At 39.9% G+C, this 25,704-nt stretch overlaps 1 protein-coding gene across 2 annotated transcripts; it reads right to left on the bottom strand.

The window, feature by feature from the left end:
• Positions 1-8,404: 8,404 nt before the first annotated feature.
• LOC124137212 (probable low-specificity L-threonine aldolase 2) lies at positions 8,405-25,480 on the bottom strand. Of its 2 annotated transcripts, none has more exons than XM_046503408.2 (10): positions 25,197-25,480; positions 22,934-23,155; positions 22,572-22,655; positions 22,233-22,321; positions 18,291-18,473; positions 17,336-17,473; positions 16,199-16,254; positions 12,625-12,761; positions 10,594-10,724; positions 8,405-9,033 (listed from the first exon to the last, which is right to left on the bottom strand). In XM_046503408.2, the coding sequence occupies exons 2-10, from the start codon at positions 23,151-23,153 to the stop codon at positions 8,869-8,871; spliced, it is 1,203 nt and encodes a 400-aa protein (XP_046359364.2). In that variant the 5' UTR covers positions 23,154-23,155; positions 25,197-25,480; the 3' UTR covers positions 8,405-8,868. The 2 variants fall into 2 exon arrangements, with proteins under 2 accessions (XP_046359364.2, XP_046359363.2); XM_046503407.2 differs by lacking the exon at positions 25,197-25,480 and adding an exon at positions 24,965-25,090.
• Positions 25,481-25,704: the final 224 nt, after the last annotated feature.

The raw sequence follows: 25,704 nt of genomic DNA, 5'->3' as shown, positions 1-25,704 counted from the left end.
TTTAGATCTATTTCTATTTCTGATTTTAAATAGAACTAAGGCAGAACTATACAATGTACGTGAAAAGGAATTTTTGTTATTTAGAATTTCATCCGTCTGCACCTTTGTTATGCTATCAAAGATTTAAGAGGAGTGATGGGATAGCCAGGTGGAAGAAACGGCAAAATGAAAAATAAACAAAAACAAATGTGTGACCTGTCACAAAAAAAGGTGAAGTGAAGAGTATGAACGAAAGTAAGAAAGGTAGCATGTACCTGAAATAGACAAGAACGTAGGAACAGCAAGAGAGGTGCAGCAACAAAAAAAAGCTTGAAATCAAGACATTTCCAGTACTTGTGTGTGCTGTCAGAGTTCATAATGAACAAAGATCACGCGTTATCGTCCTGGTTAGATAGAAATTCCGAACGGGAAATCAGACAACCCAAGAATCTACTCTGTAATTTACAGTAGTATTTATTTAAAAAATCGTTTGTTTAATCTAAATTGCACCAGTCAACACAATAGTTTGTTTGATAGGCATTACTATCACAATAGTGATTTTAAATGTATATCGTTCGGTATGAGCAGCATTCCATATTACATATAAATGAACTATAAATCTGACCAATCAAAACGTATGTGTACAAATGCGTTTGGACAGTAGATCTAGATGTAAAGGAAACAAAATAATTTCAATGATAAATTGCTAAAGAATATATAATTAAAAAGTACATAAAGATAGGGATCGGCATGATATAATCTAACATTATTTTCTTTGATGTCAAATTATTGTACACTGTTTGAAAATCTATGAAGCATTTAGGAGAAATTGTACTGCATCACCACAGGCTTTTTCTCTCCATATATTCTCAAGCAGGTCACTTCGGGCTTTCAAATCAGCCACCCCAATATTCACTCACTCAGTCTTATAAGTCTTACAGACCTACCCTTCCTTCAAATGCATATCAATATGTTCCTATGACAATTTCCCATCAATATATGACAGCGTTCATCTGAGGCTTCGAAACTGAAACTAGCAAAGTCCACCTGTCCAAGAACAGTCAAATTCCGGAAGTACAAGTGACTTTTTATCGTGGACTAGAATCTACATACTTTTCCACTAGGAAGACATAAACTCTGTAGCAGATCATTTTTAGGACAAGTGAAAATACAAATTAATTTCCAACCAAGCATTTACTTTTATTTAACATGATTTCAAAAAGAGATCACAATGTCTCTCATTGAGTCACTCTTAAGCAGTACATGGTGTTACGCTCCTGGTAATTAACATAGTTTGATTTTAATCCAAATAACATTATGTTTGTTCCAACTGGTAAACAAATAGGCTAACAAAAAAGACCAGCTGCGACATGCGGAAAGTAAAAAATTATAAATAATAGGTAAAAGAGGGGAGGAAAGGAAGGAAATACCTCAAAGAGTTGGGGAAAATGGGCAAGTAAGGACGGCGCAGCAAGAAAAGACCTTGAAATCAAGAAAATCCCAAAACTTTTCAAAGCAAACGAAGGGTGTTCCCAGAGCTCACAGTGAGCAAAGATGGCTGACTGAAACATTACTGTTGCTAAGTAACCACCTTCTCTGGTGATCACGCGATCTTGGTAAATGTAAATTCCGAAACGGAAATCTATTTCGACGCTTCCGTATATATCTGACCCTGGCTCTTGAATTATTTGTTATCATACACAAGTAAAGAAGAACATTTTGGTTCTTGCTGAAAACAATGATGGAGGTTAGCCTAATAAGGAAACGTTGCTGACTTCGAATTACACATTCAAACATAAGATGTTTGTTTTGTTGTTTACGCCGCACTCAGCAATATTCCCGCTATATGACGGCGGTCTGTAAATGATCGAGTCTGGACCAGACAATCCAGTGATTAATATCATGAGCATCAAACATAAGCGGCCTATTAAACTTATTTAATGCTGTGGGCTTATAGGGTAGTTAGCTCCGAAAATTGACATGGGACTCGCTACTGCCTTCTATGGGACGATATTTGTTTTAGAATAGCCCCAATCACGTTCGAACACTATTTGTACGGAAGATAGTGAAATCATTATACTCACTTGGTCACTGAAGGTACAAATATTCCAAGTTTGTAACATGTCAGACAGTCAAATGTGCCGAGTCAGAATAAAGGCCAAGGTCAAAGAAGGGAAATAACTCTAATTAACACGTTCTTCATTACGGGCATTTGATGTTATTATCAACAGGATTTCGTATCTATCCATAACATATCAACCTTCACGACGCTCCTTTGGTATTCTTTTGTTATGTGGTCATCATTCTGTCCAAGGGATATTCTGTAGGAAGAAGGCCATCACCCGCTATAGACGAGTCCAAATTTACTACCCGGGTACCCACCCCCCTATTACCCGACCCTACCCGGGTACCCACTGTAGGTCTCAGGAGATGTCTTAAAATGTCCGACTTGAAACATTTATAGCATAGCCCTTGCAAAACATATTTATATTAGTGACTTGTAGTGTAACCATAGAGTTCTTGATCATTTGTGTCGTTAAACAATGTATCACGTGACTAACCACGGGTCCGGGTAGTCCTGTGGGTACCCGGGTCCTACTCAGTATCCACCCGACCCGGGTACCCGTCCCACCCCTAATGTACATACCTTTATATTTCAGTGAGAAGAAACTTGCAACCTTCGTTTCTATAGCCTATAGTGGGTTGAACCACTAGGCCAGAACAACAGAAAGGCTGTTTAAATGACAATGCTCTAAGGGTTTCTTTTGAGAGTCTATTTTTCAAGTAAATGTACCCCAGCAAGATATATTTTACTCCGTTTCATAAGTACGCGGAAAGCGTTCAAAAAATAAAATTGTTGATGTTGTTTCAGATTTGTCGATCAGCTTATAAGTCAGATAAGAAACATCCTTAGTTGTTGTTTTTTTATGAGATTTAAAACCCAAAGATGTGTTTTATCCTGGACATAGAGGACACCCCTGTTCTTACATATGGTTTATCGATTTGTATCCATTATACCACTATACTGGTTGACACTCAGTTTTATTCAAGTGAACTCCAGAAACATTGTTGGTTAGGTACAATATAAAAAATGACAAATCCAGTATTTTTAAGTTTTTCTTTTATTCTACATTTGTGAAATTTTTGATCTGACCAGTAAATTAAAATAAACTCCACAGATCAATCACACACACTTGTTTTCTATTGTACCACACGTGATGGATTGGACCGTGGGGGTTCCGGGAAAGTGTGGGTGGGTCCCCAGCAACCTATGTTTGTCACAAGAGGCGACTAATGGGACCAGGTGGTCAACTTGGCTTGCATCTTCCCAGGGCAGGGACGTTAACTGGCTATAAAAGTCCATTTTCCACCCTTGTCGAACTCGGCTGGAATTCCGGTGTTACATTTTGCTGGACTAAAGAGTCTATGCATAGGTCCAATCAAAATCATGCAATGCTCTAGACACCCGGTTCATAAAAAAACATGCAGATTTTGGTCAACAGGACTTGCAATGCATGTGTACTGCCAACTTGGCGTCGAATGATATTTTGCAAATCGTTTCATGTTTTTAATCAAGCTGCTCAAGTGATTTGATGCACTTCGCAGGTAAGGCCGTCTTATTACGATATAGATCTTGGGTATTGATCAGATCGTCTTGACTAAGCGCCGGCATTTTGTTGAAGCAAATGCAAGGGATATAAAGACATTGAATCTTATTAGTCATTAGGAGACCATAGAAGGGACATAACTCGCAATAGCCACTGGTAATTCCTGCGATCGAGCCTGGTAATTCCAGCCTAGTTTGGCAAGAGTGGAAACTAGACTTTATAGTCAGTTAACGCCCTTGCCTCCGGAAGATGCTACGCTTGGTGACTTGGTTGCATTTCATCCTTTCCCAACTGTGTGGATAGATGCTTATGTCATCAATCACTGGATTGTCGAATCCTTAAATGAAGATGCTGAGCAGCAATGGAGTAGATATTTTGCCCAGCAAATAATAAAGTAAACTGATCATTCAAACATATCATCCCTGTGGGAGATTCAGTGCAGAAAAGGTCCCCAAAATACCCAACTGTTTGCTCAAAGCGGAATAATGAGACAAGAGTGTCATCCTAACCAACAGTGTGGACAGGTGTTCATGCTGTCTGTCTGTCTGGCCCAGACTTAATGTTAATTCAGAGGCTGCGGCCATATTGCTGGGATTGTGCGGAGTGGCAACAACATTCACGGACTCAAATGTCTGGATGTCAAGGTCAAAACATCATCATCACTCACCATTGTTGACCAATACCAAATTTAGTCTATTATGCAAATTAATGACAAAATGAATCAAGCATAAGACCCTACCACATTTCTAGTAGTAACTATTTCATTTACAGAAATATGATTTTTGATAACACCAATTCTGGAACATTCATAAAATGGAAGAAAATTTCACAGGACAAGTGCAACTTCACCTTAAATATTCATCATAGAAACACAGCATACCATTATTTGGTCACATTTGATTCACATATTATTCAAGATCCATCCAGAGGCTCTCAATTTTGTTTGAAATAGGATTCTTCTAGGGACTTCAATCATGCAATACTGTACTAATCTACATTTGATAGAGTTACTAAGCTATTTCAGACTATTTACATATTAACATTTTGTTGTTTTTTGTGTTTCATTAAAAAATAGGAAGTATCCAAATTACATGTTGAGTGGTATATATTTAACAAAAATGGTTCCTGCCTGGCATCACAGTGTGAAGGGAAACCGTCTCAATGTTGTAGACAATATTATGAATCATGGACTGAGCCACCACATTTAAGGCCTTTCTTAAGGCAATGATTACACTTAAGTAAAAGTAAGAACAAAGAGTGTTTTCAAATAGGTATGTTAGAACATTCTTACACTATTAAAACTTATCTCTGCATATAAACAGCAGAACAGAAAATGTAATTTAAATGGTAAATCATCACGCCTTGAGTTGTTATATCTTAAATTTCACATTTTTATTGACCAAGTTTGTTATCACCTGATGATCAAATGCATTGTACCGTATTCGACTTAATAAGCGTCCAGGGCGCTCTCAAAATTAGAACGACCGCCTCCGTGGTCTAATGGTAAAGCGTCCGCCCGGAGAGCGGAAGGTCCGGGGTTCGATCCCCAGCCGCGTCATACCAAAAGACGTTAAAAGATGGTACTTGTTGTTACCCTGTCTGGCGCTCGGCATTAAGGGGCTTAAACAAGGACTGGTCGGCTCGGAGTCAGTATACTGTGTCTGAGTGGGGTATTCATGTTAAACTGCGGCATGGTATCTCAGTGTGCTAGCACTATAAATCGGCATCAGTCCGGACTAGTACAAGCAGCCGCACACACACACATACACGTGCATGCACGTCGCTATATAAGTGCAATAATCTTGGACGCGACGTTAAACCCCATTTCACCTCACCTCAAAATTAGAAATAGGGGGCTCTTATTAAAAGATAATTTTGGTGAGATAAAAAACAGAGTTGAAAGATTGTAAATTTTGTGGTTTATGCTGACAGCCTGAAATTATATAAAAGAGGAATCTGTGCGTATTATACACAATAGATATATTTTCGAGAATTTAATTGCCAAAAATTAAGGGTGCATATAACACCCAAGTGCGTATTATACACGAATAAATAAGTCTTGTGTACATTGATCAATCAGAGAGGGTGCTAACTGGGATTGTTCACTAGCCAATATGTTAGCAAATATCGCCATGGGCGCTTATTATGTCGAATACGGTATATTGTCTCTGGCCACTAAGACCTCTTATAAATAGAACAAATCCTTCTCACAAGTAAACACATATTAAACATCTTCATGAAGTTTTAGTGTTTTATTTTCCCAACAAACCCATTACCAAAACAACTTCATGCTAAATAAAACCAGAAATACTGAGCAGCACAAATTAATTTGTATTTTATTTTACTACCGCCAGCTGATTGATCATCAAACACCATAATATAATAACCTGACCTGATGTACAGGCTACCTCCCATTTGTTAGACAGCCATAGATTGTTGAGGGCCTACATGCAAGTCTTTTGTGCACATAACAATACTAAAGCTAATCTTTTCAAGTCTATATATTTTTGCTTTTAACCCGGATTATCTCCTCAGTCGCTTTTGTTTGAAATTATTATTACAATGACATGTGTTTGTAGCATGTTCGTTAAACTTACTCATTTTATGTTGATCTAATTTCACCTTGAACACACAATGCCGTTTAGAAAGTGGTCAAATGTAACAAATGTTTCTTAGTAAAGTACAGAATCTTAGAAAAAGTACGAGAGTACTTTTCTAAGAAAGTTTTAGCCCAAATATAACATTTGCAAATCACACCTTTTCAGCAACTTATTTACTTTCTCTAATAGTCAAACAAAAAACTTATTTTGACTTCTTTTAGAGGCATTTATTCTAAAAATTAAAAATCAATTTTTTTCAATGCAAAAATAGAAATTTTATCAATACTAAAACTAAAATTTTATCAATGCAAAAAATCACAATAGATGTGCACCTATACTCACACACATGGGAGGAAACTGATGTCTGTGGTAAGGGTGTTTGCTTCCCTTAGTTGTCTGTACGTTGTTGATCCTGTTCTCTACCAAACTAACATATTGTGAAAGGTGATATTCAAAATTCATATACTCTTAGGTGACCAAGGCAATTTGAATTTCATTACAATTGCACTTAAACTACTGATTATCAGAGATCATTCCCAAGGAGCATCATTTTAAGTTGCGCAACCCAAATGTAATCTTATCGGAGTTCAAATACAAAAGTTGGATAAAAGTTCACAAACAAAAAAGTCAATCTCATTCCCAGACTGCTAGCTTTAGCGCTCACTGAAAACTGAAATTTTATACACTACTCAACTTTTGATAGGGATAATCAAATATGTAAGATACATTTAAATATACACTTGACATACAAAAATCATTTTTGTGTGTCTTGGGAAATATCTGTATCGAAAGTGAAACAGTGTACATTATGTCTCCTAATATTGAATTGTTACAAAATGAGAATATTGCTACAAATATAATTTTTACACATACAAAATATTTGCTAAACTTCAGCCAACTGTCATGTGTATCAACAATGGTACTAAAAGTGTATTAAAAGACAAAAGGCAAAGACATGTAAACAATGCTTTTAACCTATCACAGGACACCAGAATTTGGCTTGACTCATTGTACTCGTGTTGTGAATTCAACCAGGGTCTTCTATGTGACGAACGAATGCTTTAACCACTAGGCTACCCTACCACCACCCCACAACTCAACAGGGAGTGTGTGAGTGAATTCAGACTTGACGCCACAGCAGCAATATCACAAGAGCTATGGTGACAAAAACTAAACAGATTAGCTGAGATAATAAAATATGGCACAACAGAATTCTAACGTCTTTTTTTTTCTTTTATTTTTTTTAGAAAGACACACCTGTTACATAAATGGGCTTCCGCCCAGGGTAGCAGAAAGCCCATGACATAAAGCACAACTTATCAGTACATCTTGCTTTGTTGTTTTTTTTATACAGAAAATAACATACTTCTCACTCACACATTCACTCTTGTTTATACATCATATTGCAGTTTAGGAAAGTACATGGTCTCAAACATTAAAATCTTAAGTACAAAACTAAAATTAAATTGAAAGCTGCTCCTCATTTTCGAAAAGTTGATGATACAGCATCCAAGCACCATAGAATTTCTGTTGATTACCTGTCTTGAAAGCAATATCTTTTTCAATGTTGTATCGTGAAAAAGCTTCCTTTTCATAAACATGAAAATAAGGTTTTGTATTTTGGAATTTGCATCTATAAATATAGTATTTGGCAATTAGTAAAAGTAAATCAAACACTTTATCTGTTTTTATGTTCTCTTTAACTCCAAAAAGTATCAATTCTGCACAAAATGTCATATTATAAACATGAAAGCACTGGTCGATCCACAATGACACTTCATCCCAAAATTGTTTTATTACATCACATTCCCAAAACAAGTGAGTAATTGTTTCCTTTTCATTGTGACAGAAGGAGCACAAATCATTCTGAGCATAATTGAGTAAATACAAGAATTCTAACTTGACTATATCCCTTAACTCTGGTGAGATCTCAAACAGTGATGTCATTTGAGTAGACGCTTTGCAGATACTTCCACAAGTCTTCTTCTGGTAGACACTGGCATTGACGATGTGCAGAGATCCAAATATTTTGACAGGTAGTTTGCCTGTGCACACAAGGCACTGATGCAATATTCCCCTAGATTCGGGGTAGAATAGATCTTCAGCAACCCACGCTTGCCATGAAAGGAGACTATGCTTGTTTAAAGAGGCGACTAACGGGATCGGATGGTCAGGCTCGCTGACATGGTTGATGCATTTCATCTATCCCATTTGTGTGAATCGAAGCTCATGATGTCGATCACTGGATTTTCTGGTCCAGATTCGATTATGTACAGACTGCTGTCATATAGCTGGAATATTGCTGAGTGCGGCGTTAAACAACAAATAAACAAAATAAAAACTCTACCCTACAAACACTTGGTCCCAACCACTCACTCCTATTCCCGGGTCACAATGCAGGTATTGTCATCACTTCTGTGAGTATCAGCAGTAGAAGCCATTAGCTGAATTATGCCATGGGGATTCAGGGTAAGAATTGGTCCTTGTAACCTTATGGTTACAATCACTGGATTCTGGTCCAGACTCAGTTGGGATATTGCTGGAGTATTGCTGAGGGTTGCATTAAACAACAAACAAACAAACAAACAAACAAACAAACCCTTGCTGAATGACCATGGGGTAAAGCTCTGATACCTCCAACAAAAAGTTCAGTGCTGATCCTGAAGTATCATGCATTCTGATCACTGTGACAGTTCCGCGAGGACATACTGAAACTTGCTGATTGTGCGGTCCACATCCTCGTCAGTGATGTCATTGTGGGTGACCAGACGGACCCCGGTTTCTGAAAATGGGTACATTAGTGCTGATACACTAGATCCTAGATGACCCCTCTCGGCATCCGTAACCTGGATAATAAAAATTTAAATGGAAATGCAGCTGTCATAAACATTTCATTTGGTTGGTTAGTTTGTTATTTAATGCCACACTCAGCTATGTTCCAGCTATATGACAGCGGTCTGTAAATAATCGAGTCTGGACCAGACAATCCAGTGATTGATATCATGAGCATCGATCCACGCATTTGCGATACAATGACATGCATCAACCAAGTCAGCGAGCCTGACCACCCGATCCAGTTAGTTGCCTCTTACGACATGCATAGTTGCCTTTAACGGCAAGCATGGGTTGCTGAAAACCTATTCTACCCCGGATCTTCTCAGGTCCATAAACATTGCAAACTTCAGAAAAAAATTACAAGTACAACTAAAAGGATACTGGTCTGAGACATTATGAATGACTGAAGACGACTATCAAGATAATATTGTCAGTAAGCAAATCATCTGGCAGCACCATACATATATTTTGTTTGTTGTTTAACCCCGCACTCAGCAATATTCCAGCTATATGGTGGTAGCTTGTAAATAATCAGTTTACTGACACATGAGCAATGATCAATCAGCCAGGTGACAGCATGACCACGCAATCACATTGTGTCGCCTACTACGACCAGTCGTAGAGTGTTGAGGACCAACTCTAATCCAGTCCCCTGTGGAAGATGAAACCTGCAGTAATAGTTCTCTGAAAGCATCAGCGTAAATATGTTCCCCACTGAACATTTTTTGTGTTGGAATTGATATACCATGAGCTTTGTTCCTGTGCCTGGGTATATTGTTCCACTGTAACAAAACTCCTGGTATCGATTCCAACACAACAAATGTTCAGAACATACTTACACTCACAAAAGCTGTATGCAACATATTTTGGTCTGCTAAGACAGTGGGACTTGTCAAGTGAGCACCATTTCAACCATCAACTAATTATCTTTATTCAGCCGTTATGACCCCATCCCACACCACAAACCCCATCCTGACCTTGAAAAGCCCCGCGTTTTGAGAGAACACCTTGCTGTCATGAAGGTCTTGCACTTTCAGATTATTGTAGCAATGATATGACCGTGGTTTAACCAAGAGGTCTTGCAACAGCAGGAGCACCACTGCAAGTGGAGGGCAAACCACTCCTGTGCTGGCCACCAAGGAGCTATCGGTACCATCTCTGCCAACTCCATCACTAACCTCCTGAATACTGAGAATGCAAAGAAGTGGAAAAGCATAAACCATCTGCCACGTTCTGACTGATTCCACAGGAACCATCTTGAATCTGTCAACCTTGGTCTCTCTGTTGAGCACTGAAAGGTCTGGTACCTCTACAAGTGAAGAGGTGTGAATAGAACCCTGGGATAGCATCTCTTCAGATCATGAGGCCCGTACTACAGAACGATCTTGGCACTAAGGTGGTCTAACTCTTTACATAGACTTACGATAATCGTGGTGGTAAGATCGCTTTGTGGAACAGGACCCTGGACCAGTCAACGGATGTACTTTCTCATGGTAGTCATCCATACTCAGGCCAGTTACTATTTTTCACAAAGAAATTTGCTAAAGATATAGGGGTTAATAATCAGTTACCTGACTCATTCTCTGACACAGTTTATCCGGAGTTAACCCCCCTGACTTGGTCATCTCAATCATAAAGATGTTGGTCTGTACGCCAGGAACGTCGACTTCAACCACTTTGTTCGATGGGGATGCCATGATACCTGTAGTTAAAATATATGAAAGTCTAAAATAAGGCTTTCAGGCAATTCAATATGTTCATCTTTTTGTTAGTTACTGAGGCCTCCTCATGTCTCAAGCCCTTCCACAGAACATGAATGTGGAAATGCCAACTGTCATGAAATTATGACACAAACAAACCACATAATTCTTGTTATAGATGCTATATAGAGGAACATGTTGTGTAAACTCAGTATACACATAAATAGAGGTTATCACGCGAGTGTGTTTTGGGATGGTAAATATCCTGCATTACGAATAAACATTGTATTTAGCGAGCCTTGGCTCTCTCACAAACATTATCGAAACATTGCGAGTTTTCCGGGAATGCTCGCATTAATATTTATTACGTCACAGGGTAAGTGATGTGTCAGTCAGACAGTGACAGTAGCCAATACAGTTCCAACTGAAATCTGTTTCTTATACAGTAGCGAAGCAACATATACACAAAACAACAATTGTTTGTACTTGTCTTTCGCGGCAATCCATCGGTCTGTCAGCTAGAGTAACTGCCCTTTGTCAAAGGGGAGCTACTCTAACCCTAGTCTATGAGACGTCACGGCCACATTCAGACGTTGTCGACAGTCGGCCTGTCCTGTCATAACGGAAGATGTGCAGTCAGATGTACACACAGCGCCAAAACGAAACAAGGTAACAATTCAAACATATTTCGGCTACATCCAACTATTTTAATTTGTGGAAAAGGTTTCAAGCCACAGAGGTCTACAAGCTCTGGATACTGATTCTGCATGGCTAGGCATAGTGCCCTCGCAAAATTGTTTCGAAATTTATATCTCCAAAGTTGCCCAAACCTATAAAATGTCCTCGCTACGTCGCAGTTAGACACTGATTTTCAGTATATTAGACTGCTCTTTTGATAATTGTAGCAATTATCCCTGTAGTTTATCCAGATTCCCAGTGGTTAATTCTGACTCGATCGCCGAATGACAAGTGCGACGCCATGTTTGTTTATAAACACTGAAAGTAGTCCCTACTTGACCTTTGATATTTGCATCTCTATCCGCATATGACCCCAACAGATATCGTTTTATCCGTTGGCTTTATCCTGCTGAGAAACCTACCCATTATATGATAAATATATGTATTTCTACAAAATATAGGGATAAAAATGAATTTTTCATTATCACTAAAAAGTCATATTCTGACCATATTTTCTAGTGGCCTCTACGTTCTCTTATGGCGGAGTTATCTCCCTACAATATCACTTCCGAATTTGTTTGATGCTCAAGGTTTGTTTATATCCTTGCATTTGTTACAGTCAGTGTTGGGTATGTATATAAATCCTATGAGATTATGAGGTAATGGTGTGACGTAGGTCGGGGTGTTAGTTTTGGGGTAACGGTTGAGAGAGTTATGGAGGGCTGAGCCGATTGTGTCTCTGTGTGTGTGCTATTGTCAGTTGCGTCTGATGATTTCACCGCAGACTTATATATACGTAGAACAAATGTACAGATTGTTTCATCCTGTGTTCCTGGTGTAATTCCTATAATACTTTCCTTGTAACAGACAGATTGATGATACCCTTTTCAACTTCTGAATCCACAGGAATATTTGGGAATCAAACTGTGCATTAAGTGTGTCCATATGTTCATTTTTCATGTGTTTGTCCAGTTTACTGAGGCCAAAGTATATTTATCACTGAATTGCCTGATCCAGACTGATTATTTACAGGTTACAATCACATACCTAGACTATTTCTGAGTGCATCATTAAATAAACAAACAAACATATCTTGCAGGAGACCAATTCTAAGCCAGAATCACCATGGGAGCATCAACATAAGAAACCCTTCCGCAAACGTGCTAATGTTGGAAAGTTATTTCACTCATTGTGAATACACTCGATGCACTCTTGTGATTATACCTTCAGCTATCTTCTTTGCCCTGGAGTGATCTTCGTGGAGGCGAGGCACTATTGTATCAAGAGACGACAACATGGCTGCAGCAAGTATGCCTGCTTGTCTCATACCACCTCCCAGAGCTTTTCTTGTTCTCCGTGCCCTGAGAAGTATGCCAACATGACAATACATTAAAAATACATAAAAAATAACCGAGTTATACAAAAAGGCTGGAAGACGTAACGTAACACATGGCCTAAATATTTCACAATGGAATTTCTTCAAGGACAAGTCACCATTACAACATCTTGATTAAACATATCTTGCAAGACCAAACAATGTAGTTACTTAAAAATGATAGCGCCTATTTAATGCTTGTTAGAAAAGACCTACATCAAAGTCATTCATGAAATGACTGCTTTCATGGTGATTTTCAAATCATAATTTTTTTAAATTAGGTTTTCTTTAACTTAAAAACTTTTAACAATAAAATTTGATGGTTTCACTTAAAGTCAGTAATGTTCACATTTACAAATTATGCATCCCTTCTGACTTTTTTTTTTCTAATTAAGTCGTCAAGTTAAGACTGGACACCTTGACTGACTGAAACAACAAAGATAAAGAGATAGCAGATTTAGAGTCTTTATTTAGGACAGAGGCATGATGTTCTTTTAAGCGTTGGTTGAGAGGTCTTGAAGTTAAAAAGGACTCTAAATCTGCTATCTCTGACCACACCCAAATCCACCCCAGCCACAATATTAAGTGGGACAACGTCGACATCTTAACAACAAACCAGAAAGACTTCAAGCTCAGAAAATTTAGAGAAGCCATTTGCATCAAAAGAATTCAGCCAGCCATAAACAGAGATCAAGGATACTACATCCCTCCAGCTTACCATGATCTCATTAGCTCGCCAAAACAACACTGAACTATTATCTCCCCACTGGCTTCCCATACATTCCTTCTTAGTAATCCTTGTGTTAATCCCATACCCATCAATTACTGTACATCAACCCCATCTCTTGTATAAACTTGTCTTATCATAACTACCTAATCAATCAGTGTACATCAGCCTTATCTGTTATATAAACATCTATCTATTGTTATGTATATATATCATGCTCATACCTAGTTTGTACCTGGGCCGCGTCCCAATCAAACCCTCTCATCCAAAACTTAATAAACCAAAACATCAGCCCCAAAAACCAAGCTCTAGCTTGTAAACACCCTTACTTACCCCAATATCCCAAAGAATAACAAACTACCTAAATGAACACCAAATTAAAAATCTTAAACAAAACTGCAAACAATCAAATATCTTCACCCCTTAACTTAAAATACCCAAAATAGACACAACACTAGCTAGCCAAATAAATAAAAAAAATGACCCAAACATAGCTAAAACTACCACACTAGCATACATACACGAAAATTGGCCAAATTGGTGTCACATTTACACAGACGGATCCTCAGATCCGACCTCCAAACACACAGGTTTCGGAGTCCATACCACACAACCAACTAAAACCACACAATCCTTCCGACTCCCAAACAACCAATCAATATTCACGGCAGAACTAATGGGCATGGCCTCAGCCCTCCATAATCAAGAATAAAAAAAACACAAAAAAATCCTAATACTTACCGACTCCCTAAAAGGACTGCAAGCCCCCCAAAACAAAAATACCAAAAACCGACCTAAATTAATAAATCAAATACTTAAAAGCTCCAATGACCTAACTAAGGCAGGCAAACAAATAACCTTCTTGTGGATACCCGCCCACATAGGAATATACGGTAATGAAAACGCCGATAAAGCAGCTAAACTATCCCTCAAAATCCCAGAAATAAGCTTAAACTTACCCATCTCAAAATCAGAAATTAAAAGTGTAAACAAGCAAAAAATCACAAAAAAATGGCATAACCTATATCTAAACTCAAATAGCCATATCAAAAAAGTGCTCAGCAAACCACTAACCAAACCAAAAATTCTCCATCCATCCAAAAAAATCGACAGAGTAATCACTAAACTCCAAACAGGACACACCAACCTAAATAACCACCTAAATTTTTTTAGAAAAACACACTACAGGTAACTGCCCACACTGCAAACAATCAGAAACCCCAGAACACACACTCATCCACTGCACACACTACCTAACACATCGAACCGCATTACAAACCACCCTCAATCTAAACAAGGCTCTAACTCTAGAAGCAATACTAAACCCACAAAATAAACTAGAAAACTTCAAGGCCTTAGGCGTATTCTTAATAAAAACGGAACTAATAAAACGCATCTAAAAACACAATAACCTACCAAATCAACATCACATAAACAAACAAACATCCACCATACCCAGCTCCCTTAGTTCTCCTCCCAAATCCCATCGGCATCTATTCCAAATCTCAAAATTCCCAAATTCTATATAAGCAACCCCTAAAACCCCCCTCTTGGGTTGCACAGACCACCTTCGCCCCTTTCGGAAACACATTAAATGGCCTGGCCGGGCCAGTGTGCGAAATACACATCAGTCGGAAAGCGCACGTTAAATCTCCAAAGTAAGTAAGTAAGTAAGTAAGTAGTTTGTACCTAGTCTATTCCAAATCTCAAAATTCACAAATTCTATATAAGCAACCCCTAAACCCCCCTCTTGGGTTGCACAGACCACTTTCGCCCCTTTCGGAAACACATTAAATGGCCTGGCCGGGCCCGTGTGCGAAATACGCATCAGTCGGAAAGCGCACGTTAAATCTCCAAAGTAAGTAAGTAAGTAAGTAGTTTGTACATCATTTGCTTGATGAAGGTGTTAGTATCTACACCGAAACGTCGCCCAATTGTAATAAAGAAGTTGCTCATCCTTAACAATTTTTGTCTTAGTTACCATTCCAACTTCTAAATGCCACTCAAAGAAGTTGATATATTTGATTTCAAAAGACACGAGGGTGAGATTTTATTTATCACCCAACATCATTCTTCCAACTTTTTCAGTTTGTAGACAGTAATTAGCAGTGTCTTAAGTGTAAAAAGTACTGCTAACAGCTTCAGCAGCAGAGCCCCCATGTAGATATCACTTGATCACCCAGGCAATATCTCCTGTTGGAGCCAGTTTTGGATGATAAAATAAATAAACATTGATTTCAACAGCAACAGTTGGATGAAACTGTGTCAAACCTATTTTTGATTTCACTGCTGCATATTGTACTCGTGTGATTATGAATTTATCCTCAATTGGCAAGTTCCCCACAAGCAAACTTATTGAAGGTTTCACAAAGCTCATAGCACTGGCAAAGGACAGGCATATCAATCTTTTATGGGTTGCACACCCTCTCATATTTTCAAAATAGTGAGCACCATCTTGACAGCTGACAGCAAGCAGCCGATAGTCAGTTGTAGGCCAGTTTACTGCATGTTTATATACATGAATGGTCGTTTGACAGCGAATGTCGTTACAATGCTCTTAAACATTCATTTGTTTGACCCCCAACCTCCAAACCCCCAACCCTATAATAAATGACAGTCCCTTACCTCTTATCATGTGAATCTGGACTACAAGTTCACACTAGTATGGTGCATGAAACTGTAACTTACATACTTACATGGAGATGAAGTCTTTTGTTCCGGCAAGTATAGAGCCAACTGGACATGCAAGCCCCTGCAAATGAGTGCACGCGATGCATGGGTGACAACATACAGTGGTAGTCCGACCATTACACTGCCATATAAGCTGAAAACTTTCTTCCAGCAAGTACTCTCTCAAGTACAAAGTTTAATTAACTTCAGAAATGAAAGGACCATGATGCTATCTGCTTTAAACTTCTACACCAGGGTGCCATTGTACAAAACAACCTTAGCACTACGACTGTTGTGAGTCTATGTTAAGGTATGGGAGTTATGATCACCTTAGCGCGAAGATCGCTTTGTACAAAGGCACCCTGGATCACTGGACAAGTACCCTCCTTTGTCTAGACCCCTTACAGGTCAACCTATCCCAGGTCTACCTATCCCGTGTTTCTTTACACTATGTGACTTGGGTACACCCCATCACCTTTTTCAAATCCTGGATCTGCTTCTGAGGATCTCTGCAATCTCATTAAAATCAGACCTTTATGCTCCCAACCGACACACAAAGACCTGAGGATATCCAATAACAGGTCACATCAGAACAAACTTTCACAAACTTTGAACAACCAATGAAATTTCTAAAAAGAAGTTGACAAAAAACAAAAAGAAAGCAGCTTTCTTTAGCATATGGCACAAGTTTTAAACTGGTGACTTACGTTTCAGATTATGCCTTGAAAAATATGTTTACAAGAGTCGTTGATTTAAAATTTGATAACTGAAAAAAGAAAGTTCTGGAATGTCCAAAAATGTTCGAGATTGTATGGCAGCACTTCCCGTGGGCCACGAAAAAGTCTCTTCCATTTCAAATGTTTATCCCATTGAAGCGAGAGATAGATGATGAATTTGACTGAATCAATCATACTGCTCGTAGCTCTGGTTGGGAATCCCTCATGTTAACGTTTTTGAGGTTGCAAGATTAGAAAACACATTCAGACTTTCATGATCAGATTTTAGCGATGCTCTGATTGGTGGGATGAAAGGTCGTTCTGAGGTCATGGGTTGTTCTCAGATCTGTGTGCAGCGACAGCAAGCACTAAGATTTGATTTTGAGAAGGAGGATCTCTGCTACTGTACCAGCAAACAGGTGCTTGTTGCAACTATCTTGTACTTACCTTTGAGAAACAAACACTGACAGAGTCCACATGTTGTACAATGTCCGAGACAGGCACATCCAGGGCTGTGGCCGCATTGAACACCCTGGCTCCGTCAAGGTGAAGTTTCACACCCTTCTCATTCGCTAGACTCTTCACCTGGTAACAAGTACATACATATCGAGGACTTACAAACCAAAACACTAATATTGACTGCATTGTCCATTATCCAGTATATTATAGTTCCATTCAAAAATGATCAATACTCTTGATCAATTTGCCACCACAGCTTCATTTTCATCCTGATTCAGATGACATGATACTTAAAATAACCATCCAATCAAATACATGTATGTTCATTTTGGAAAAAAGATGGCCAAGATGATATTTAAACTTTATAGGTCCTGCAGTTTCCGGGGTTGCTGTAACTCTAGCTAAAAAGAGGTACAATAAGGTAAAAGGTCACAGATTTATCAAACCTGTTGTGTGTCATTCCACAAACTACATAATAATGAATATAGCCTTCATGTTTAAAATTCTACACACACTATTTAGAGATACCATAGGTGGGATAGTATGGCAATTAAGTGGTATTTCTTTGCCCCCACACTTGAGAGTATTTTCCTACCTCTGCTAGGTAGCTCAGTGGTAATACTTTGCCCCCACACTTGAGAGTATTTTCCTACCTCTGCTAGGTAGCTCAGTGGTAATACTTTGCCCCCACACTTGAGAGTATTTTCCTACCTCTGCTAGGTAGCTCAGTGGTAATACTTTGCCCCCACACTTGAGAGTATTTTCCTACCTCTGCTAGGTAACTCAGTGGTAATACTTTGCCCCCACACTTGAGAGTATTTTCCTACCTCTGCTAGGTAGCTCAGTGGTAATACTTTGCCCCCACACTTGAGAGTATTTTCCTACCTCTGCTAGGTAGCTCAGTGGTAATACTTTGCCCCCACACTTGAGAGTATTTTCCTACCTCTGCTAGGTAGCTCAGTGGTAATACTTTGCCCCCACACTTGTTTTGGGTATTTTCAAGACAGATGAGCTTGGTCCATGGGAGATGATCATCGTCCTTGACCCGAATACGGTTGCGGATATCCTCCAGCAGGATCGTACCATCTGCCTGGTTGGGGGCTGTGTAACACTGTACCCCTGCAAACTGATCGCTTATAATTAGTAAAATCTAAATACTTTTTACATTTGTACACTTATCCTGCATTACTCATCAATGCATTTACTGCTGTTATTTGACAGAAAGACGAACTGTGTAAGGTCCAGCTGCTAAAGAAAAGTTGTACCAACCAGTAAGCAGCACCCTGGCACAGTCGGCACGTGGCCCGGAAACGATGACATCACATAAGAACACATTACTGCTGCAAACCTAACATCTGAACATTGTGGGGAGGTAGTGCATCAAAGGTAGGGCACTTAGAGGTAGTAATGCAAGATAAGTATACAAATGTAAAAAATATGTATAACTCCTTTATGCATCTTTATCTGATGGTAAGGCAGGTGGGCATACCTTCAGATGTGATCCATGATAAACCCTCGTCAAGGTCCAATGAATCTGCGTCGCATCCAAGTGATGACCAGAAAATCCATGACCATTCTTGTCAGATGAAAACGAGCCACAGGAAAACCCAAATAGGTGACAGAAATAGAATGAGGCAGGTAGCCAAAATCTAGAACTGACCTAAGAGCGAATGCAGAACACAGTAGAGCCCTCTAATCTTGGATGATGAACCACGGTGATTTCAACGGCCCCGCTCAGTGAATCAGAGAATGAGGGGCGGTCGGGGATTGGTGACCTGTTGAGCTAGCACCAGGGGACCAAAGCTGTGGTTGCCGGCGACATCTTCCAAGGCTACATCATGAAGTAAGGGGCTGGAGAAGACAGGTTCGGATTGCCAAAAGCAGCCTTCCATGATCCATTTGATGGAGCAGGTACTGTGAAGAACCATGGTAGATACTGCTCTGATCTCGTGGGGGTTGTCCTATCCGTTAAACTTGTAGGATGACTGCTCGGAGCCACAAGGAAATAGTATTCCAGCTGACCTCTGTCTGCGACGAAGGAGAGACCAGCAGAAAAGGTATTTCCTAGACTTTTGTAAGGCTTTTGATCGTCACAGGAAAACCCTCATCGTCGGCACCCCAGAAAAGCGTATGCGCTTAATCCTTCCCAGGGAACACCGAGGCCGTTGTCTGCCACTGCTGACGGATCCGGCTCCATTGAGATGTAGGTTTTCAGCTGGCAGTTCTGGAATTTGGCAAACAGATCGATTTTCGTGGAGTCGATTTTTGGGCAGATCAGGTGAACATGTCTGGTCTGCAAGAACATTCTTGCAACGTGGAATGTGCTGAATGAGGAATTGCAGGTCCAGGCCGTCCACCAGGTCGAAGAAGCGGAAGTCTGGTTTACCAGATATGAGAGTGGAAAGTATCCTGGTTCCGGAGGTGATGTTGTCCATAGATATTGTAACCTAGGCCCGACGTAGAGTGCTCTGCAAGTGAGTGACTGCCAGGATAAGCACTTCTAGAAAGAGGTTGTTGTTATGCCAATGGAGTTGATCTCCACAAACAGGTGGAGCATGGGATGTAGCATGGTCAAGGAAACCCCATCAAAGACATTCGATTCCACCGTCCACCACTGCAGGTAAACCGGGAGGATGATAGGCATCTCCAGATCCTGGTGCTGAACGAAGGGGGTGAGAGTCGGCCCTGGCAGTCAGGTCTTCAGGGTCCACTCTAGGAATTTTCTGATGTGGGCCGTTTATGTGGAAATTTCAAATAGTCCAGAGGTACACCGACACTGGCACATGCAGCACAATGTTAAAAAGCCCCATTGTATTTGAAAATGTGTGCCTTTTTTCAAATTTAGGGGCTAAAAGTACAAGGCCCCACTAGAATTATCCCTGGGTCTTGAGCCGAGGTGAGAAGACCTTATAACATCTGCCACTGGTAAAGAGTTGATGCAGGGCAGGACGGAGGTGGGTGAGAATCTTCAAATACCTGTCTCTGGGAACTTGACATCTTCCCGAGGCAAGGGAGTTAACTGACTTCAAAAGTCCAGTTTCCACCCTTGCCGAACTAGGCTGGAATTACTGGGCTCGATCGTTGCGCCACCAGTGGCTATTACCAATTATGTCCCTTCTAAGCCTCTCCTATTGACCAGTCAGATTCCACCTCTCGTATCACTTGCGTTTGCTTCACACAAAATGGTGGCGCTCAGTCAGGACGATCTGATCGATAATCAAGATCTATATTGTGATAAAACGGGTCTTACATCGCAAAATGCATCAAATCACGTGAGCACCTTGATTAAAAACATGAAAAGATTTGGAAAAAATCTGCTGACAACGAGTTGGCGGTGCACATGCTTTGCAAATCCTAAAATCAAATGCAAACAATAAGCTTTATTTCCACAGTGGATACACGTCCGTTCGTGTAGCTGACAAAGCAGTAATGTGATCTTATGTGACATCATCTCATCCGGGTCATGTGCCGACTGTGCGAGGGTGCTGCCAGTTACTGGTTGGAACAACTTTTCTTAAGCAGCTGGACCTCACACAGTTCGTCTTTCTGTCAAAAAACACCAGTAAATGATGCATTGAGGAGTAAAGCAGGAAAAGTTAAAAAAATATGTCTATGTATATAGTGTGAAATATCTCAGTATCCCTATCCACCACCATCAATACCACTTTACCTCGATACAGCATCATCATCATCATCATCATCATCCGGTCACGCCCCGATTATGTTTCTAGATTTGTCAGCACCATACCCGTGCATGTTGGTTTAACCGAAGTGGTAAACGTCTGAGACCTGCATCACTTCGGGCTTTCCTTCCACATTAAGCTGACACGCTGTGATATAACTGGAATAATGTTAAAAGAGGCGTAAAACCCAACTCACTCACTCACTCACTAATCATCATCATTGCCACCATCACCACCACAATTATCTTCAGATAGGCCTCTCCAAAACTGGAAACCTATAATCACATTTGCTGCACATCTGAACACCTGATGAATGATGACATTGCGTACAGTGGTCACATGTCCAGTATGAAGACACGACACAGAAAGTGCCAAAGTCAAGAACTCAAGTGTTCTCCTGTGTGGGAGGTTCTGCCCACTTCATTAGGTTTGGACCACCAAATCTGTCGACCTCCCATATGCAGTTGGTGGCAAAAGGATCATGGCAACTTTGGTACACTCTGGCTTTCCTATCAGCTCGACGCCATATGGCTGAAAAAATGCTGATGCGACATTAAATTTTAATCACTCCTATAAGCTCATAGCAGCATAAGAGTTGCGTACCTGACACCACTGATGTCGCAGTGCATGATGATCAAAACAAACACTAAGATCGCTTTGTGGAATGTGGCCCTTAAAACTGGGTCTGCCTGACCTGGGTTGGTCACATAAAGTACCATGCTGTTGGTACCGATTAAGTCGAGAGATGGTGCTCTGGGAGGCTTGAATATGCTCGCTAGAGACGACTGCAATTCTCCTGTTTCCGATTGTCCAATGACATGTATGTCTTCGCAGTTGAATAGCTGCTGACAGACAACGATCTGGCAGCCAAGAACACCTCACCTGTATAGATAGATCTATTCATGTTGTTTCCCATTCAGAACATGCACGAGCATCGATCCCATGGTTCTCATGAGGTGTGAATTTTTAGTGGTGTTACTTTTGGGTTTTGCAGTTGGTCATTGCTGTTTTGATGATTCTAACAATGACATTATCAATTTGTACATAATGACATCACACATACATTTATATAGTTTATGTGCTAATGTCTTTCAATATGTATGTCAATATCTTTTGGGGTTAGGGAAGAATATAACACTCCAGTTTACTATAATATTAGAATTCTGACATCATTGAATGTGTGAGCTATGAATTGCACCAACCTGTGCCATACTGCCAACTTCATACAGAAACATATGTGACCGATCACCCACAATGGCTTCCTGGAATCGCCCTTGACAATGGTTGACCACTACATGAAGGGGAACAAAAAGACAAAATGTTCGTTTGATTACATTCTTAAATGCAGACAACATAACATACACACTTTGACCTTGTTTTCCAGTATAAATTTCTAAAACAATCAGTAACAGATATTACTTGGTTTGTTTTACTGTGATACTTTTACCAGAAGCCAAGTAGATCAGTTGTCATTTAGGAATTTGAATATTGCACTCGAAATGAAAAATAGAAATATTCACTGAAGTCACTACAATAATAACCTGAAATAAGGTTGCCCATAGTTCCTGACGGTACCAGGAGAGAATCTTCAGTTCCAAACAAAGCGGAACATCGTCTTTGAAGTTCTGCCAACAGAATATCAGGGAACAGACACTTTCAAACAATTCTCAAAAAAGAAGCACAAGTCAAGACAGAACTGCTTAGGCAAAATGGGGTTTAACATCACATAAAGATTCTTGCTCTTTTATAGAAATGTGAATGCACGTGTGTGTGGCTGCTTGTAATAGCCCGGACTAATGCCAGTACTATCATGCTAGCCCACTGAGGCACCATGTCACAGTTTAACATGAATATCCACCAAGACACAGTACAACACAACTCAGTCACACATTCTTCCACCTACCATTTACAGTAGGGTCTTCGCCCATGACATCATCACCAACTTCAGCAGTGGCCATGGCTTGTCGCATCGCTGTTGTTGGTTTAGTAACGGTGTCACTACGCAGGTCCACGACATGGCAGCCATCTTTAGTTGGCCTGGCGGAAGTGGAGCCATTGTAAGAACGCACTTGATATTGCATCTTTAATGGCTGAAGGGCTGGTCTCACGAGCCGACTTGTCATATCTGGATTGTTATAATATTAACATGTTAGGTGCATTAGTTACACATACACAATAGCACTCAGCTGGAAAAGTGATTGTTTTTGTTAAAACCTTAATATCTTCCATTTATTTTTCTCCCTCGAACATAACGAAGATTAACATGATTAAGTGAAAATATATGAAATACTGGTATCGGATCTGTTCATTGTCTATGACATCAAAAATGTATTTTCTCAAATGCCCTAATGTTATTTGTCTCTAGCAAATATCAATACTTGGAATGTCCTTTTATTTCATCATAATAACTTTCTTAAAAATGGAGCTTGAACCATTAAACTTTCTGGTTATGGCATCTAAAACGTAAATACACATGTACCGTATTCGACGTAATAAGTGCCCCGCTCTAATAAGCGCCAACGGCGATATTTGCTAATATATTGGCTAGTGAACAATCCCAATCAGCACCCCTTTCGATTGATCAATGTACACAAGACTTATTTATTCGTGTATAATACGCCTTATATCACCCTTAATTATGGGCAATTAAATTCTTGAAAAATATATCTGTCGTATGTAAACATTTCAGGCTGTTAGCATAAAGCACGAATTTTACGATCTTTAAACTCAAAATAATATTCTAATAAGCGCCCCCTATTTCTAATTTTGAGAGCGCCCTATTCACTTATTACGTTGAATTCGGTATATGGTTTTTTTAAACCGGAAGTTTGTAACAAGACCTGACATATTTATAAATGTCTGAAAGTTAAGTAAACCAAAGCAATGAAGAATCTTTGTTCAGTGATTTTGCATGGCCAAATGACAGACCATCTATAATACTATTAATATCATTACCGTATTCGACGTAATAAGCACCCCGCTCTAATAAGTGATCACGGCAATATTTGCTAATATATTGGCTAGTGAACAATCCCAATTAGCACCCCTTCCGACTGATCAAAGTGCACAAGCCTTATTTATTTGTGTACAATATGCACTCGTGTGTTATATGCACCCTTAAATATGGGCAATTAAATTCAGGAAAAATATATTTGCTGTGTATAATACGCACAGACCTTTCTTTTGTATAATTCCAGGCTGTCAGCATTTTCTCACCAAAATTATATTCTAATAAGAGCCCCCTATTTCTTATTTTGAGAACGCTTATTACGTCGAACACAGTAAATTATTATTATAATTATATTACTACACATTTTTCCAAAATAAAGAATATAGACAGCAGAGTGCACCAGGGGGCTGGTCATGTATTTTAGGGGAGGCGGGACCGGTGAGATTGCGCATCAGTACGTTTGTTTATTGTGTACACGTGTTAATTTGCTGGGTGTCCGGGTACTGCCACTTTCCGAGTACTGCCCCACCCGCTCTAGGTCATGAAATAGGCCCAATGACAAAGCAAAAGTGTGTGTCAGTCCTAGGGCCAATCTCACAGCCACCGCCGCTTGATTAAGCTACGTATTAAATCACATGCAGGCCCTACATTGAGGTCAGCGAAAAAGAATGTCAGTCGGTAATAGATTTCCCTGACTACGTTGTACAGTTATGGAGAACATGCGACAGACGCGTGGCGGTTATGCAGAGATGGCATCAACACCAGCAGCTGATCATGTAACCCACATGACAGGCAAGCTGTGTGCAACACTTCATGTGTCGGTGTCCTCACGTGTTATAGGCCTATTTACAAATCCAAAATACAAGCTCAGAAGTGTATCACCAGAGACAATATCACTAGAACCGCAACACGAAGTGTAAGAGGCACTGTCTTTATATTTACAGTTATGCATCAAAGTAATTGAACAGTGTCTTAAATTCCTACCGTATTCGATGTTTGCTCCTTAGGAACCGTACAGACAGTGAGAACTTGCCGACTGCGCAAACGGAAATCGCGTGTGCGTTTGACATTTAACCAGTCAAATAAAAGTTAATGGTTGACATTAGTCCAGATTTCTAAATATGTACAGGATAAATAAAAAAATAAAAGAATGACACACACATGACAAAGGACAATACTTGAATCGTGTTATGATGACTTATCAACCTTTACTGACCCGTGCGTTGTCAGCTGTAGAGTGCGATATGAAGGGACAGCCCAAGCTCCTAAAGTTGACCTCGTTTAGGCTAGATTTTGTTGTCACTGGTTAACCGTGATCTGACCGTGGAAGGTCAAATCAGAGCTAGATCTAGCCTACTTTTCTCAGCCTGAAAGACTGCACGACTTTGAAGGCTCCGTGAACTCACACAAAGTGAAAGTCCATTCTAACTGCTGGAAATTCGCTAGATCTGTGTGCAAGAAACAAATACAGGCGCGACGTAACCCTCATGGTGCCTGGCCGTCGGCCATATGGGGAAGGCTCATGCCACTGATCGGCACATGTGCCAGTAAAAAGTGCCAGTGAGCTGACCCACATCTCTGTGTTATTGTTTATATCCCCTTTCAGCAACAGCTGTGTTGTGGCGAGACTGTCCCTTATCTGATAGAACCCGGGGTCAGGAGGCATAGACTTACACAGGCTTTTCCCAAAGCATTGATAACATTTTTGTGTCTTATTATAGTAC

Source organism: Haliotis rufescens, unplaced genomic scaffold (genome assembly GCF_023055435.1).
Source record: "Haliotis rufescens isolate VD_foot unplaced genomic scaffold, xgHalRufe1.0.p SCAF_11, whole genome shotgun sequence".
Taxonomy (NCBI): Eukaryota; Metazoa; Mollusca; class Gastropoda; order Lepetellida; family Haliotidae; genus Haliotis; species Haliotis rufescens.
The sequence above is the reverse complement of the archived record's forward strand: the minus strand, read 5'-3'. Positions and strand labels throughout refer to the sequence as shown.